The sequence below is a fragment of the Drosophila kikkawai genome, chromosome 3R (assembly GCF_030179895.1).
Source record: "Drosophila kikkawai strain 14028-0561.14 chromosome 3R, DkikHiC1v2, whole genome shotgun sequence".
Taxonomy (NCBI): domain Eukaryota; kingdom Metazoa; phylum Arthropoda; class Insecta; order Diptera; family Drosophilidae; genus Drosophila; species Drosophila kikkawai.
Genome location: NC_091731.1, coordinates 26772553 through 26787436, shown reverse-complemented (window position 1 = coordinate 26787436; position 14884 = coordinate 26772553). Strand labels below are relative to the sequence as shown.

Sequence of the window (14884 nt, the reverse complement as noted above, 5' to 3'; positions counted from 1 at the left end):
AGAATCTCCTTGATATGTATATCGCCCATTTAATCCACATTAATAAATATATCATTTTTCATGAAATTCAAAGCAAACTCAATTTAGAACTATTACCAACGCTCAGAAAATATTTGTTGGGCTTTAGAGGAAATTTCTTATTAAAAGGATTAAATAATTTTTAAAATTATAAATCTGTTATGTTGTAAATTTTGATTACCTAAGAAAGGCCTTTTGTTCAATGATTATTAAATAAAAAAAAAAAATATAATAAATTTAAAGTCTACATTTAAATATTATTATATATATGAAATATTTATAAAAGTTCAGTTAATATTTATCTGAGTGTACACACATACTCATGCGTTTGCGACATATACAGACAAAATAATAAACTATTTTTCACTTCAGTGAATAAGTAAACATGTTCACTATAGTTGTTCACATCTGTTCAGTTGTTCAGTTGCTTAATTTTTCAATGATAAAGTCTACAAATGACCAAAAGAACAAGTAAAAGCAACTGACCAATTGAGTGAGCAACTGAGCCAAGTTTGTCACTAACTAAAAAGTTTTCACTCTTTAACCATCATTTATACCTCGCATACATACTTGTATATCGTTTGAAAGAGTTGCATTTTTGAAGGCTGTTACGTTACTTGTTAATTGACGTTTTCGATGGTGATTGATGGATTGGATGCCAGCCACAAATCACACATAATCCCGCTTGGAAACGGCTTCAGATCATTGCAGAAACTCATGCTCAACACGTTCAGTTCAATTCAGTTCAGATCATGCGTAGACCATAGATCATTTTAAGGATGTTCTCTAGACGCGATCGATGCTCGCAGCAGCCGAATAAAAACGTGTATCTGTGATCTCTCTTTCCGTTTTATGTGCTCTTTCTCTGTCTTCCCTTTCTTTCTCTCTCTTTATCGACGATGACTCGCTTTCTTTTCCACCGATTGCGATTGACGCAAACTGTAAAATGTCAATTAATCCTTGTTATCGATCTATATGTATGTCTGCATCCGTATCCGTGTGTGTGTGTGTCTGATCCCGTGTTTGTGTAATTACACCTGTACAAAACCAACAACAACAACCACAATAAACACACCTGTAAATTAAAAAAAATCTATATTATCAAAAAACAATGAAAATTCCAAATTGAACACACAAACCACACACGTCGAATCCAAAAACCAAAATCGAAATGAATTCGAATCGAAATCGAAACGAGAAGCGCGGAACAATACAACTGTACAATTTGCAGAGCACAACCATGCCCCTCCTGTCACTCAACTCGCATAACCTGCCGCCCGCCGGCTCGAGCAGCTACTCGGCCCTGGGCGCCGGCGGCTCCTCGCTGACGCATCCCTCGATGGCCAACCTGGGCCTGCTGGATACCGGCACCCTACTGGGTGCCACCGGCTTGGCCGGTCTGGGCGCCGGACCTGGTGCCGGCGGCATAACGGGCGCCACCTCGCTATACGGCCTGAGCGGCGGAGCGGCCGGCGCGCTGGGTAGCTCCTATGGACCGCCGCCCTTCCTGGACGTCGCCTCCAGTGCATCGTATCCATTTACGGCTGCCGCTTTGCGACAGGCCTCGAAGATGAAGATGCTGGACGAGATCGATATACCGTTGACGCGTTACAACCGCAGCTCGCCCTGCTCACCGATCCCTCCCAGCAACTGGGGATTGGACGAGTTTACCGATGGCCTCAGCGTATCGATGATGCACAACCGCGGCGGTCTGGCACTGGGTGCCCTCGATCTGGACAGTGAGTAGTTGATTTGATTAGAGATATCTCATTGAGGTTATACTAACTACTTTATTGTAATCCCATCAGCCCGCAATCATGGCTTGAACGGAGCCAGCGAACCGCAGGTGGACATGCTAGATATACCAGGAAAGGGCCGCTGCTGTGTGTTCATAGCTCGCTTTCCTTATGATCCTCCAGAGTAAGTTTGCATTTTTTTTATTTATAAATATTTTGGAAAAGGGTTACGTTAAAACCTACCAAAATCTTTGGTATAACAAACAATCATCAATCATTGTCATCTCACCATAAATTCATTCATTTAAAAATAATAATAATATATAAACCTGTACTAATAAAATATATATTTTGCTTTGGAAAGAAATATCGTTTTATAAAAATATAGTCCAGATTTAAAAAGAAAATATATGTTATCTTCGATGACTTATTATTTCATATACAATAACGACCGCGCCTAGAAGTATGCAGACATTTTTTATACCTGAGATTCGTTGGTCAACGTGTTGTATACGTTATGTCCGCGTATAATGGAAGATATTCCCTAGTCCTCTGTTTTAACTAATTAAAAGTAAATAGTAACAATAAAAGCACTTGCAGAGATTTTGAATACAAGAAGACCACGTGTCGTATACGCTATATTTGTAGTAATAGAAGCGAAGTTAAATAGAAGCTATTCAATAACTTAAGAATTTCCCTTCTAAATAATCTTGGCAACGATTGTAGGATCCTCATTCTCATCACACATTCAGAATACGTCGATTTACGCCAATTGTTAATTTTCAGAGCTCATAATGAATTCCTTTCCATGCCTTGCAGGGAGGCTGAGGGCGAGCTCTCCCTGTGTGCCGGCGACTATCTGCTGGTGTGGACCAGCGGAGAGCCTCAGGGCGGCTACTTGGACGCAGAGCTGCTGGACGGACGTCGTGGCCTGGTGCCCGCCTCCTTTGTCCAGCGATTAGTGGGTGAGTGTCATGGGCAATTTTTTCCCAGAGTCTAAGCTAACTGCTATTCCCCTTCTTTGCCGTATTTGCTAGGCGACGACCTGTTGGAGTTCCACCAGGCGGTGCTGTCGACGCTGCGTGACGCCGAGGACGGGTCGATGCAGTGCGACACCACGTCGCTGCCCTCCTTGCCGCCGCACAACCCATTGCTCACACACACCCACGAGGACCTGGCACGTTTGAGTGAGACGCACACCGATCTGGAGCACGACCAGGACGACATCAGCGACAACGGTAACTATGCTAGCCATGAGGCCGCTTTTCATGTTTAATCTTTTGATTTTTGTGGCGATCCTCGAACGCGTCGCCGTGCATGGCATGAATGTGAGCAAATATATAATTCACACAACGTAGACTTAGACCCCCGTTCGTGTTTCCGCTTAGTGTGTGTAGACTCGTGCTAGTGCTAGCGAGATGCACAGCGTCCAGATCCGTTTTCCAGGGATTACTCAGCTGGCTAATGACACACTTCTTGCTCCTCCCCGCAGTTCCAGCACCCAAGCACTTGACGCTGGAACGGCAGCTGAACAAGAGCGTGCTCATTGGCTGGTCGCCGCCGGAGCCAGTGGGCTACAACCTCATCGACAGCTACCACGTCTACGTGGACGGCGTGCTCAAGGTCACCGTGAAGGCCAACGAACGCACACGCGCACTAATCGAGGGCGTGGATTCCACGCGGGTGAGATGCGTCTCCAATGCACCAGAGAATTGTCCTTTTTAAAATCAAGAAAAGAGCCCCAAGATCTAAGATCACCTGGCTGGGAATGAACCATCTTTGAACAAGGTCGCTGTGTCTTGTTTCAAGATGATTTATTCTGATTTCCATACAAAGTCCCATATCTTCTTACGTGTTTGCATGTTAATTTCAAGTATTATATGTCCCATTTTTATTGTCTAACATATTTATATGTGAATAATCTATTAAAATACATTTTTTATATTTTTTGACTATCTTCAACTAAAAAAGTATATGTCTCACTTCAATTCTCACTCTTAACTAAATCTATACTTATAATCACTATTTTAAGAACTTAAACAAAAGAACAATTTCTTAAAGATTGATTGGTCTATCTGTATTAGTTTTTACTTCCATTAAGTGTTTACAGAGTAAAACATCACGAAATGGGTCACCTACCTATGTATGCTAAAAACAAATCCAATAATGTTTTTCAAACATCTTTTAATGACAACTGCAAACAATTGAAATAACATAAACATTTAAATATTATAACTTTCTTTTACGTTTCATTAAAAATGAATGTTTTTACGAAATCAACCGATTGATCTTAAGATAACAACTAAATTAAAAACAACTCAAGACATGCAAAATTTAAGAAGAACACCTGGACACCCGTCAGTGTGAATCCGGCATACTTATTCTTGATTTAAACAGATGTCTTCTCCCTGCAAATAGTCCTTATTGTGAAGAACTAACTAATTTTTCTCTCATTACCTGCAGCCGCATCGCATAAGCGTGCGGAGCGTAACCCAGAACCGGCAGACCTCGAGGGATGCCGCCTGCACCATGATCATTGGGCGGGACACCTCGCACTTGGGCCCCTCGGCGGTGCGCGCCTCGCACATAACGTGTTCCTCGGCGGTCATCTCTTGGCTGCCGGCCAACTCCAACCACCAGCACGTGGTGTGTGTGAACAATGTGGAGGTGCGCACCGTCAAGCCGGGCATGTACAGGCACACGATCACGGGCTTGGCGCCGAGCACCCAATACCGGGTGACCGTGCGCGCCAAGCACCTGCGGGCCGTCGGCCAGCACGCGGCCAACGTGGGACAGACGCCGGGCAGGCCCGGTCAGGAGGAGGCGCCCGGGGCCTATGCCGACTTCCGTACTCTCACAAAGGGTCTGCCCGATCCGCCGCAGGAGATCCAGCTGGAGGCCGGGCCGCAGGACGGCACCATTCTGGTGACATGGCAGCCGGTTAACAGGCCCACCTCGACGGGGCCAGTAACCGGCTATGCTGTGTACGCCGATGGCAAGAAGGTCACCGATATCAACTCGCCCACCGGTGACCACGCCCTCATCGACATCGGCAAGCTGGGCGTCTTCAATCCGCGCGCCGTCACCATCCGCACCAAGTCCCGCGACTCCCAGTCGGCCGACAGTGCGCCCATCTTGATACCAAGTGAGTGTCTGTATTTAAATAACTAATATTTATTGTAATTATCTCTCGATATTTTCCGCAGATACTGTGCGCAACAGTATCGCCCGCCGGGGACCAAATCAGATGGGCATGGGGCCGCAGCTGCCGCAGGGTCCGCACGGGATGCAGGGCCAGGTGCAACAGCAGATGGGCGGCATGCCCGGTCAGCCGGGTATGCCGGGAATGCCGGGGATGCAGGGCCAGCAGCAGGGTCAACACATGATGGGGCAGCAGGACCAGCATGGGCAATACGATCCCAACCAGATGCAGCAGCAGGGCATGCAGCCGCAGCCCGGTCAACCGGGTCACCAGGTGAGTGGCCGGCGAAGGTGCGACTCCTTGAGGGATGCCGCCGACCGCGTGAACACTGTAAATAATGTTCGTTTTATTATTTCTATGCAATTGGTTTGAGAACTCCTCTAAATTCCGTTTGTTTTATATATTCAAAACTTTGAAGCCGACATTCACTCTCTATCGAAGAATGTACATAAGTTATGTTTCCCGTAGACAAGTCCAACATATCCGCCCGATCACACTGTCCACTCACCCAACGGAAAATGTAAAGAAATTCTACCCAACTCTGCTTGTAAACCCGCGCACCCTCAGACACAACGATTGAATCAGAAAACCCGAAATCACGGTCCCTCATATATATAACTTTCCCATTGCATCGTTTCCTTCGAAGTCTCTCCAGTTCTATATCTCTCCTTAAGAGTTTCTTATTTTTAACATTTACCTCTCCTTACAACTAAAGGGAATATAAATAACAAGATGCTTAACGCCTAAATATTGCCTGCATTCGGAATACCAAATGTATGAGCGTTACGCATCTTATTTTTTATATTGTCTTTGTTACTACACACGTTCTCTCTTTCTCTCTTTTTTGGACTGCTCTTATTTTTGAATACTTTCCCTCTTCTTTCGGTCGATATGTTTTGCAAATGAACCTACTATATAAATTATATACATACACAAAGAGAAATGATTGAAACAATCGCACAAAATTCACACAAAAGTCAAATCCACATGTCAAAGAACTGCGAACTCCTCAGGTCTTTGTTATAAGAACCAAGCAATTGAATTGAGTCCTTCTCCCACCCAAAAAAGAACTTGTATGTATGTAAAGTTACTTACTCCTGATTTTTATTTTACTTTTCAATAATTTCTTACCTTCTTCTTCGGTTTTGTCAACGAGATATATATATACATATATGCCAGATATATGCCATGCAACTTGTGCTAGAATCTTATCATTTCCCTCGGTTCTTGGGTTTTTAGTTGTTTTGAGTATAGTTCACACATTAGCATGTCTTGAACTGCAGCAGCAACTACCGAAATAATAATAATGATAAATCAATCTAATATATTGAACTATGTTGAGTTGTTCAGATTTACAAATAGAGTTTTTTAAATTAAGTATGGAGCGGAGTTACCTCCGCCGCCACAATTATCTTAAGGAATACGCAATGCAACGAACAATTCTAAACGAAAACAAGTACATATTCATTTTCATTATATGAAACCAAAAACCGAATACCGAAAACGAATCCAAATCCGAACGCTAAACAGCCCGACGGAGGCTCCGGCTTGTTAGGTGGCCTGCTCGGTGGCCTCTTCTCGAAACCCACACAGAATCAAGTGAACCAGAATGTAAGTTTACCCACAACATCTCTCTCGCATATTGCCACACACACGACTAACACACCTCGCCACACACACCACACAATAATAATATAAGTATCTGTAAAATCCGTAACACTTTGCGTACAAGTATTTAGCTAGATCTTAAGTTAGTTGGCTAGCAATCCTTAGGTAGAATAGCTAACTCGATGCCTAAATAATAATTGATCTTGTATATTGAAAAAGCGAAACAATTTAAGTATTTACAAGCCTTGAGTATTCGTTTGCCTTGAGTTTCGTTAGATCCTTTGTTTTGTTTTGTTAGCAAATGTTTATTGTCTCTAGGGTAGGTAGGTGCTATCGGGAAGGTGGGGCTAGTGAATGCATGATTACTCGAGAACGTAAAACATAGGCCGGGTAATACCTAAAAGGATCGACGTACTTATCTTAGAGCTCTTCAAACCTGTGACTCTACCTCTAACTCCAACTCGTTTACTCTCCAATTGATCTATGTAAAATACTCGATATATAACTTTGAAATCGCATAGAACATGTGTAAACACCCACATAAACCACTAGAAGATACCGCTACAGAGATACCCAGATACAATATCCTCCCAAAAGATACTCCGAACTCGAATCCGTGCTTTCTTACTTCCCAAACAACAACCCCTCGTACATACTCGTCTAGCTTCTCGTACTTACTCGACTATCAACTATAGATATTTTTGCTTTTCAGTTCCTGTGCGTATTTAGATCGTAATGCTCCATTAACACACACACACACACTCCACATACACATAGTACATACACAATGCTTTCCTACTAAAGTGAAGCGCCAATGTAAACCAGCTAAACGCAGACGCCTCTTGCCACTTTTGCTAACCTCTAACGAGAACCTCTCTAAAGACAATGTGAATGAAAAACAGAGTACCAATTAAGAACTGCAACTCCCAAAAATAAAAAATAAAACAAAACAAAAGAGTTCAAAAACTAACGCTAACAAAATTTCAAATTTTAAATTCAAACTCGTTCAAATTTGATTCGAAAATCCGTCGATCGGCGCCGTTCAGGGCTACCAACCGGGAGCTCCAGGAGGCCAGAGGGGCATGGTCCCGATTCCTGGCAGGCCGCAGGGACCACAGAACCAACAGCAGCAACAGCAACAGTACGGACCGCAGGGTCAAATGGGAGGAGCACGCTTCCGGGGACCAGTTCCGGGCCAGATGAACATGCAGGGCCAGCAGATGCCGGGTCAGATGTCAGGACAGATGCCAGGTCAAATGCCAGGTCAAATGCCAGGTCAAATGCCGGGACAGATGCCGGGTCAACAGATGATGGGACCACGAGGACCGCTCAACCAGCAGCAGCAGCAGCAAATGGGCCAGCAGGGACAGATGATGCCCGGCCAGCAGCCGGGACAGCAGGCGGGTCAGCAAATTCCCGGCCAGCAGCAGCAGATGCCCGGGGCCCAGAAAAAGCCACGCTACTTTGTGGCCATGTTCGACTACGACCCCTCCACGATGAGTCCCAATCCCGACGGCTGCGACGAAGAACTGCCCTTCCAAGAGGGCGACACGATCAAGGTAAGCTCGCTGATCCGGTCCCACCCTAATCACACCCAGTCCACACAGAACCACCAAGACACTTTCCAGCCTCGGCAGAAGCAGCAGAAACATCGTTGGGATCAGCTTTCACCCGGAACCCGAATCGAAGGCGGCATTTATTGGAGGCAATTGGATGCGATCGAATCCGATGTCCAGAATTGGCTGCGCTTGCTTGTTACGCGCTAATTGAATGAAGAATCGGTGCATGTTTTTCCTTCGCCCTCACAACTGACTCACTGAACCACATCGTCAGACTCAGATTCAGCTCAGAGATACCCTCCAGTTGTCCCTCCCCATTCATCCATACCGTACTCTATCTATACCCACTATGTAGCCGTTGTTCTCTCTTCTAATAGTTCCCTAAATAATCTCGTTAAGTTAGCGTTATGCACTCGAGACACAAGACACTTAACATATACAAGATACTATATACTTGTTATCACCTCTGACCGATCATTGCCGGATACAGCACTAATGTATGCCCCATCCGGGTACTTCCCCTATTGTCCGCAACAGGTGTACGGCGACAAGGATGCAGATGGGTTCTACTGGGGCGAGCTGCGCGGTCGCCGGGGCTACGTGCCGCACAACATGGTCTCCGAGGTCGAGGATACGACCGCAAACATGACGGCCGGCGGCCAGATGACCGGTCCCATGGGTCAGAACATGAATCAAGGCATGAACCAGGGCATGAACCAGGGAATGAACCAAGGCATGAACCAAGGCATGAACCAGGGCATGGGCCAGGGCACAGGCGTGGTTGGAGCCGGGGGCGTGGCCGGAGGCATGGGAGTCGGCGGCACCGCCCAGGTGATGCCCGGCCAGGGTGCACCTCAGCAGAGCATGCGGAATGTAAGCCGCGACCGATGGGGCGACATTTACGCCAACATGCCGGTGAAGCGGATGATCGCTCTCTACGACTACGATCCCCAGGAGCTGAGTCCCAATGTGGATGCCGAGGTAGGTTTGATTAATTGAGAACTCTTGAGTTTGTTGTTTTCCTATTATGATTTCCCCCTTAGCGTCGGCAAAGTCAGGCGGGTGGCCTTATGGGCGGCTTTTTTGGCAACTTAGTGCCTGGCTTCAGCCAGAGTGTCCTGGCACCCGAGTCCAGTGAAGTGAGTCCTTTTGCCATGATGGGATATTAAAATTATCAGGCTCACCACAGCTAGTAGCTTGTCGAAAGATTTATTAAAGCAACACTGCGTATACGTAATATTTGATATGAAGAAAGAAAGCAAATATTTTGGGGACTTAATCACTTCAGGATTGCTTTAGAACCATTATAAAATATTAGATTAAAGTGGCTTAAAGTAGTAAAGATAAGCTCTTCCCATAACATTTAATTAGCTTAGTCCAATAACTTGGGATGTATTAGTAGTCTTGATACAAACCTACCTCTATTCTTTGACAATTTAATGAAAACATTCATTTCTAGATGAGTTATTTTGGTCTAAGAGACGTTTAAATGATAATAACTAATCTTCTTTCAACTTACAGCAAGTGGAATTGTGTTTCAAGACGGGCGAAATCATACTCGTTTACGGTGATATGGATGAAGACGGTTTCTACATGGGCGAGCTGGACGGCGTGCGCGGCTTGGTGCCGTCGAACTTCCTGGCGGACGCGCCCGACCAGTACAGCAACCAGATGGGGCCGGGCGGAGTGGCAGGAAGGGGTGGCCTTAGCCAGCGGGGACGCGGCCAGGGGCCGGGAGCGAGGGGTCCGCCGCCGCCGCCGCGGGACAACATGATGCCAGGGATGGGCGGACGCGGCCAGCCGGGGAAAAGTAAGTAGGCTTGGTGAAGATCGAGGCTTCCGATCCTCTTAGATTTTCGCCTTTTCGGTTACGTTTTCTTTCGTGATTTCCGTTTGAGTTGGAGGCGAATTACGACTTTCGAATTGCGCAGTGAACGAAAAAAAAAATCCTATTCGAAGAACCATTACGTTTCGTCACGTTTCCGTTTTCGGTTTCTTTTCGGTTGATTCGTTTTGCAAAAAAAAAAAAGACAAACAAAAAAGAAAATCTGAAAGCCAATACAACAAAATAATACCAAACATATGTATACTCTAATCTCGAAAGCACTTTATAAGATGAATAACTATAACTACGCAGGTTCTTCCAGACTACATAAACCAGTCCACCAGTCCAGTCCAAAAGCGGGATAATATATACAAAATATATATATATACCTATACTCTATAGCAATCCATTTCTGTTCTGATACCCGATGTTTTTCGTTCGTTTCGTTCAGTTAATTCAAAAACGATATATATTACAGATCAGCGAACACAGAGATATATCTTCACTCTTTCTCTCCTTCTGTCTTAACTCTCTCTATCGCAAAAATTTCAAAGTGAAACAAAAAAACAAGTTAAATATATACTTACGAATTCTGATTTTGAACGCCGCTAATTTGATTTCCATTACGATTCCGAACGATCTTTTGTACAACTCCTTTCTCCCATTTTCTTAAAATCTTTAATGCGATTTGGTTTCTGTACAAATTCAATAATTTTCCAGCACCAATCAGTTCGATATTTCCAACTTTATATATACATATATAAATATATATATTTCCTTCTTGCTTATTTTTTTGTACGGTCTGTTATTCTTTTTTTTTTTTTTTTGGTTTGGATTCCAATGATATAATATAATTCTAATCGAATAAAAATATACCATAGATAGTTGTTGTTCTTGTTGTTGTACACACAATCTAACTTATTAACTTAAGCATTGATCACATTAACATCAATTCAATCATTATCGCCGAAATATGGAGCTCAAAATGAAGCTAAGGGGGGAAACTTCCGTATAAAGTCATGAACTCATGCTCATATCGATAATCCTTTGTATATACAAGCCTTCACTTAGCTTTCTTTAACTTGTCTGTTCTTTATTTTGATTTTCCAATTTCCTGTTTTCAATCTTATTCAGTTTCTTTCGGTACTCTGTCTCTCTTCTTGTCTTGCGTGCCTTTTTCTAGCCGTGTAAAACTCTAGATGGTCTCTCTTGCATGTTTATCAACTACTACAGTACTACATCTGAAATGTTTATCATTTTCCTTAGTTTTGAGTTTTGTAACTTGTTTTTATTTGGTTTTTAGCAAAGCAATTGCTTGCGTTAAAGATACGAGTTACTTGCACCTGATTGCCGAATGAATTGATTGCCTAGTTGATCACCACCGAGCCATAGTTTAATCAAAGTCGTCCTCTGAATGTGTCTTGAACCGAAAAAGAAGTAGTGTCCAAATGCCCTGATGGAGCAGCTGCAGCCGGAGATTGCGACAGACGACGAGACTGACCCGATCGGGTTAGAGGGGAAACCTAGGGAACTACGTACTGGTACTTCTAAGCTATTTACACCCCTGTGATACCCAAATAAACCCCTGATAACGTTGAAACGAGTACGAGTATCTGCTTTTCGAAACAATATTATTCTTTTAGCGTTGTTTCTCTCGTTGATTTTTGGATTTTGTGTTCGTTTTTCCGTTGAACTTCTTCTTTCCTTCTGGTTTTATCTGAATGTTGGTCTTGTTTGTTTGCCAATTAGCTTCTTCGATATATATATATTTGATATTTGTTCATTTTTGTTCAAAGATATAACAACAAAAACAACAACAGCATCAGCTAAGGGCTCCAAGCACCAAATCCCAAATATAACAAAAACAAATACGAGCAGTATTCTCTCTCTGTATTTAGTGTAAATTCTCATTATTGTAAAATACTTAACTTTTAAATCTACTTATTTCCATATAACTATAACTAACTAACTAACTAACTTATATATAATGCCATACTAAGCCGATTTTAAGTGCCCATATATATAACTTGTATCTACCTAAAGAATAATATATCGTTAACTGCATACGAAAAGCTTATGCAAGTGCAACCAAAGAACTGAACTCTGAACACAGTCCAGAGACTCCAAGAAGCATACATACATGTATAGGGCTGAAAGGTAATATTTAATACAATCTTAAGCTTACGTCTGGACCAATAATAACCACAATCGAATCAAATGCAATCATTTCTAACTCAACTTTATCTATCTCTCTTTCACTTTAAACCGATAAAAAACAAAAATTTAATCTGACTTACAATATCTTGGCGCCTCTTCTTCTGATTTTGAATACGTCTTTGCGCAAACCAAATTCGAATACAACATTTTCGAAAGCTCTTTACATTATACTTATATTTGGAAGTGACTTGAGATCCTTGGATCTCTCTCCATTATCTTGTGTTAATTTTCCCCTTTTTTTTTTGAGTTGTCCATTGATTTGTTCGTGAACAGCGGTGAATTATATAGAACAGCGATTTGTTTGATTTCATTTGATTTGATTTGAATAACCCCACCCGCGCGGAGATGAACAAGTTGAATAAATATCCAATCTCTCGAACCGACATCATCAGATTCACAGATTTCGATTCAGATTCAGATTCAGCAGTCCTAACTCGAACCACTCTATATAACTGCAAATTGTACGCGACTAAATTGAGTAAATCGATTGGTTTTCCTTTAGTTTTCGATGCCTCAGTTGGACTTAAGTTTCGATTACAATTACAATTACAATTACGATTACGATCTTTTCCGTTTTGACTACTACAACTTCTTTCAAATAATTTTTTGTAATGGTCTGCTGTGGTAAATGTGAAGTCTTTATGTTATATTCGTTGCTATAGATGCTCGCCCTGCTTCCCCTACACTGTTAGACAACACGGGCCATCCTGCCCCCGATCACCAAACGCAGGTAAATACTCGTTCTCTTTTGTTTCCTTTTGTTTTCGATATATCGAACGTATCGTATCGTGTTAAATCAAAGAAAAAGATATACAATATTTTCGTTTGTTTGTGAAAATAAATGCTAAAGCTAACTTAAACTTAAAGAAAAGAGTTAAGAATACGCCAAATGTAACCACAACTGTTCACCTCAATACCTACAAACCTCAAACCCAACAAAGCTGCAACCTACTACTACTACTAAAACTACTACTACTACTACTACTACAGTATTATTATTGCCACAACAGTTACAACTATTACTTAAAAAACAGCTGTCCCTGTACCTAGCCTCTACTACCTCTACCTGTACCTTCACTTGCTATCTCTGTCACTCATCACTTTTTCGGTTCCGACTCTCTCAGCGAAAAAAGAAAGAAATAAAACGGAAGAACGAATTATCCCGACACTCAGACAGACAGAAGAGCAACACGCCAGACCACTCTCTCCCACGTCATTACATACTGCTATCGCTTTCTCCGCACCCACACACACGCTAGACAAGCTGTGTAGTGCGGACTCTCTCGCCACTTGGCGATTCGGAGCAGCTTTCTGAATGTCCAGTTAAGCTAACGGGAGGTTAACCGAAAGTTAAATCATAATAGGTGCAGTAAAATGCACTTGGTGTGCTTTAAAGTGCAAACACAGGACATCTTAGCTCCCTCCCGCTATTGAAAAAACTATTAATACATATATACCATCAGTTTAACTTTCCGTTAAGTGTTAACTGGACATTGAGAAATCAACCCCGATCGTCCATTGTTTCGTCCCACTTTCTCTCTGTAACTAACTACTGCGCATACCACCTACATATATACATAAATCACCTTGTCTATATGTTCCAGTTCCGAACCCGATTTAAACGCTTACAGTACAGTACCTGAACATTTCAGTCAACTGATCTATATATACCCATATATATATTCATATATATATATATATATATTATAGTAACTATGTATAGCTAGCAACATGTTTATCTTGTAGTTAACATCCAAAGACAACAGCGACATTATAAATACAAACATTGAAACCAAAACCGAAACCTTACAATAACAGTCGGAGGCTCGTCCGTGTAAAGTTACATATATCCCCCGATATCTGAGCATTCATAGCCTGCCAGTGCCGCACTTCATGTTGGTGTAATATAATTGTAGTCGAACTCAGAACAAAGATCATGTGTGTATAGTTTGTATATAAAGATCTACCCAGGAACTGAAGTATCAGCAACAATTTCCACAGCAACAATCATTCACATCGATTTCTCCTAAGTTCGTTATCCACTTGGCTTACAATCATTTCGAATATATTTAATTTCTTCCATTTTGTATTTCACAATCTTAAGTTTTCCGTTATTATAAAGTTAAGTTTGTTTTCCAATACCAACTCAGCTTACAGACTTCCTTAACTTTCAGCAAAAAGTGAGATATTCAGCCGCTAGCTCGTTCTAAGCTATTAACTTACTTGTTTGCCATCAAATTGTCTTGAGATAAAGTCTAAATTGAAGCCCCATAACTTCAGTCTGCTTTTGAATATTGATCTGCTTTGGTTTTCAGGTTACTCTATAGATTTCATATCCCAAAGCAAGATGTTATTATTTTTTAAGTTAGCTTTGAGGGCAAACCAAATTAAATCCGGATAATGAGACAAGCAAGCGAACCCCGAAATGTGTACAAATTTATTCACGCAGAATCCGAGATTCCTTATCTCTGAGAACTGCTAAATACCAGATACCATATATATATGCCAGATACAAAATACACACTCAAGTAAACGTATTGCTGATAAGATGTGATACATACATATCTATAAATATATATATATATATATACCTATATATGAATACATTTTTGTTTTCTTACTGGTATACGCTACTAATTATATTAATTAATTGCTACTACTACTATATGGAATATTGGATGTAATGTGTACAAATTTCTATGTGATTCACTGTATGTGT

General features: G+C 42.1%; 1 protein-coding gene across 10 annotated transcripts in view; it reads left to right on the top strand.

The window, feature by feature from the left end:
• Positions 1–14884, top strand: part of Rbp (RIM-binding protein) — a 28390-nt gene that overhangs the window by 10501 nt on the left and 3005 nt on the right. For 2 of the 10 annotated variants that reach the window (XM_070286168.1, XM_070286166.1), the window contains 12 exons: positions 1220–1757; positions 1827–1938; positions 2574–2719; positions 2792–2992; positions 3247–3437; positions 4218–4899; positions 4961–5229; positions 7611–8123; positions 8661–9104; positions 9167–9262; positions 9645–9933; positions 12828–12895. In XM_070286168.1, the coding sequence (XP_070142269.1) occupies positions 1220–1757; positions 1827–1938; positions 2574–2719; positions 2792–2992; positions 3247–3437; positions 4218–4899; positions 4961–5229; positions 7611–8123; positions 8661–9104; positions 9167–9262; positions 9645–9933; positions 12828–12895 (3549 nt within the window). Of the gene's footprint in view, positions 1–1219; positions 1758–1826; positions 1939–2540; positions 2720–2791; positions 2993–3246; positions 3438–4217; positions 4900–4960; positions 5230–6486; positions 6568–7610; positions 8124–8660; positions 9105–9166; positions 9263–9644; positions 9934–12827; positions 12896–14884 lie in introns of all 10 variants that reach the window. The other 8 variants (XM_070286165.1, XM_070286164.1, XM_070286167.1 and 5 more) reach the window with 8 other exon arrangements.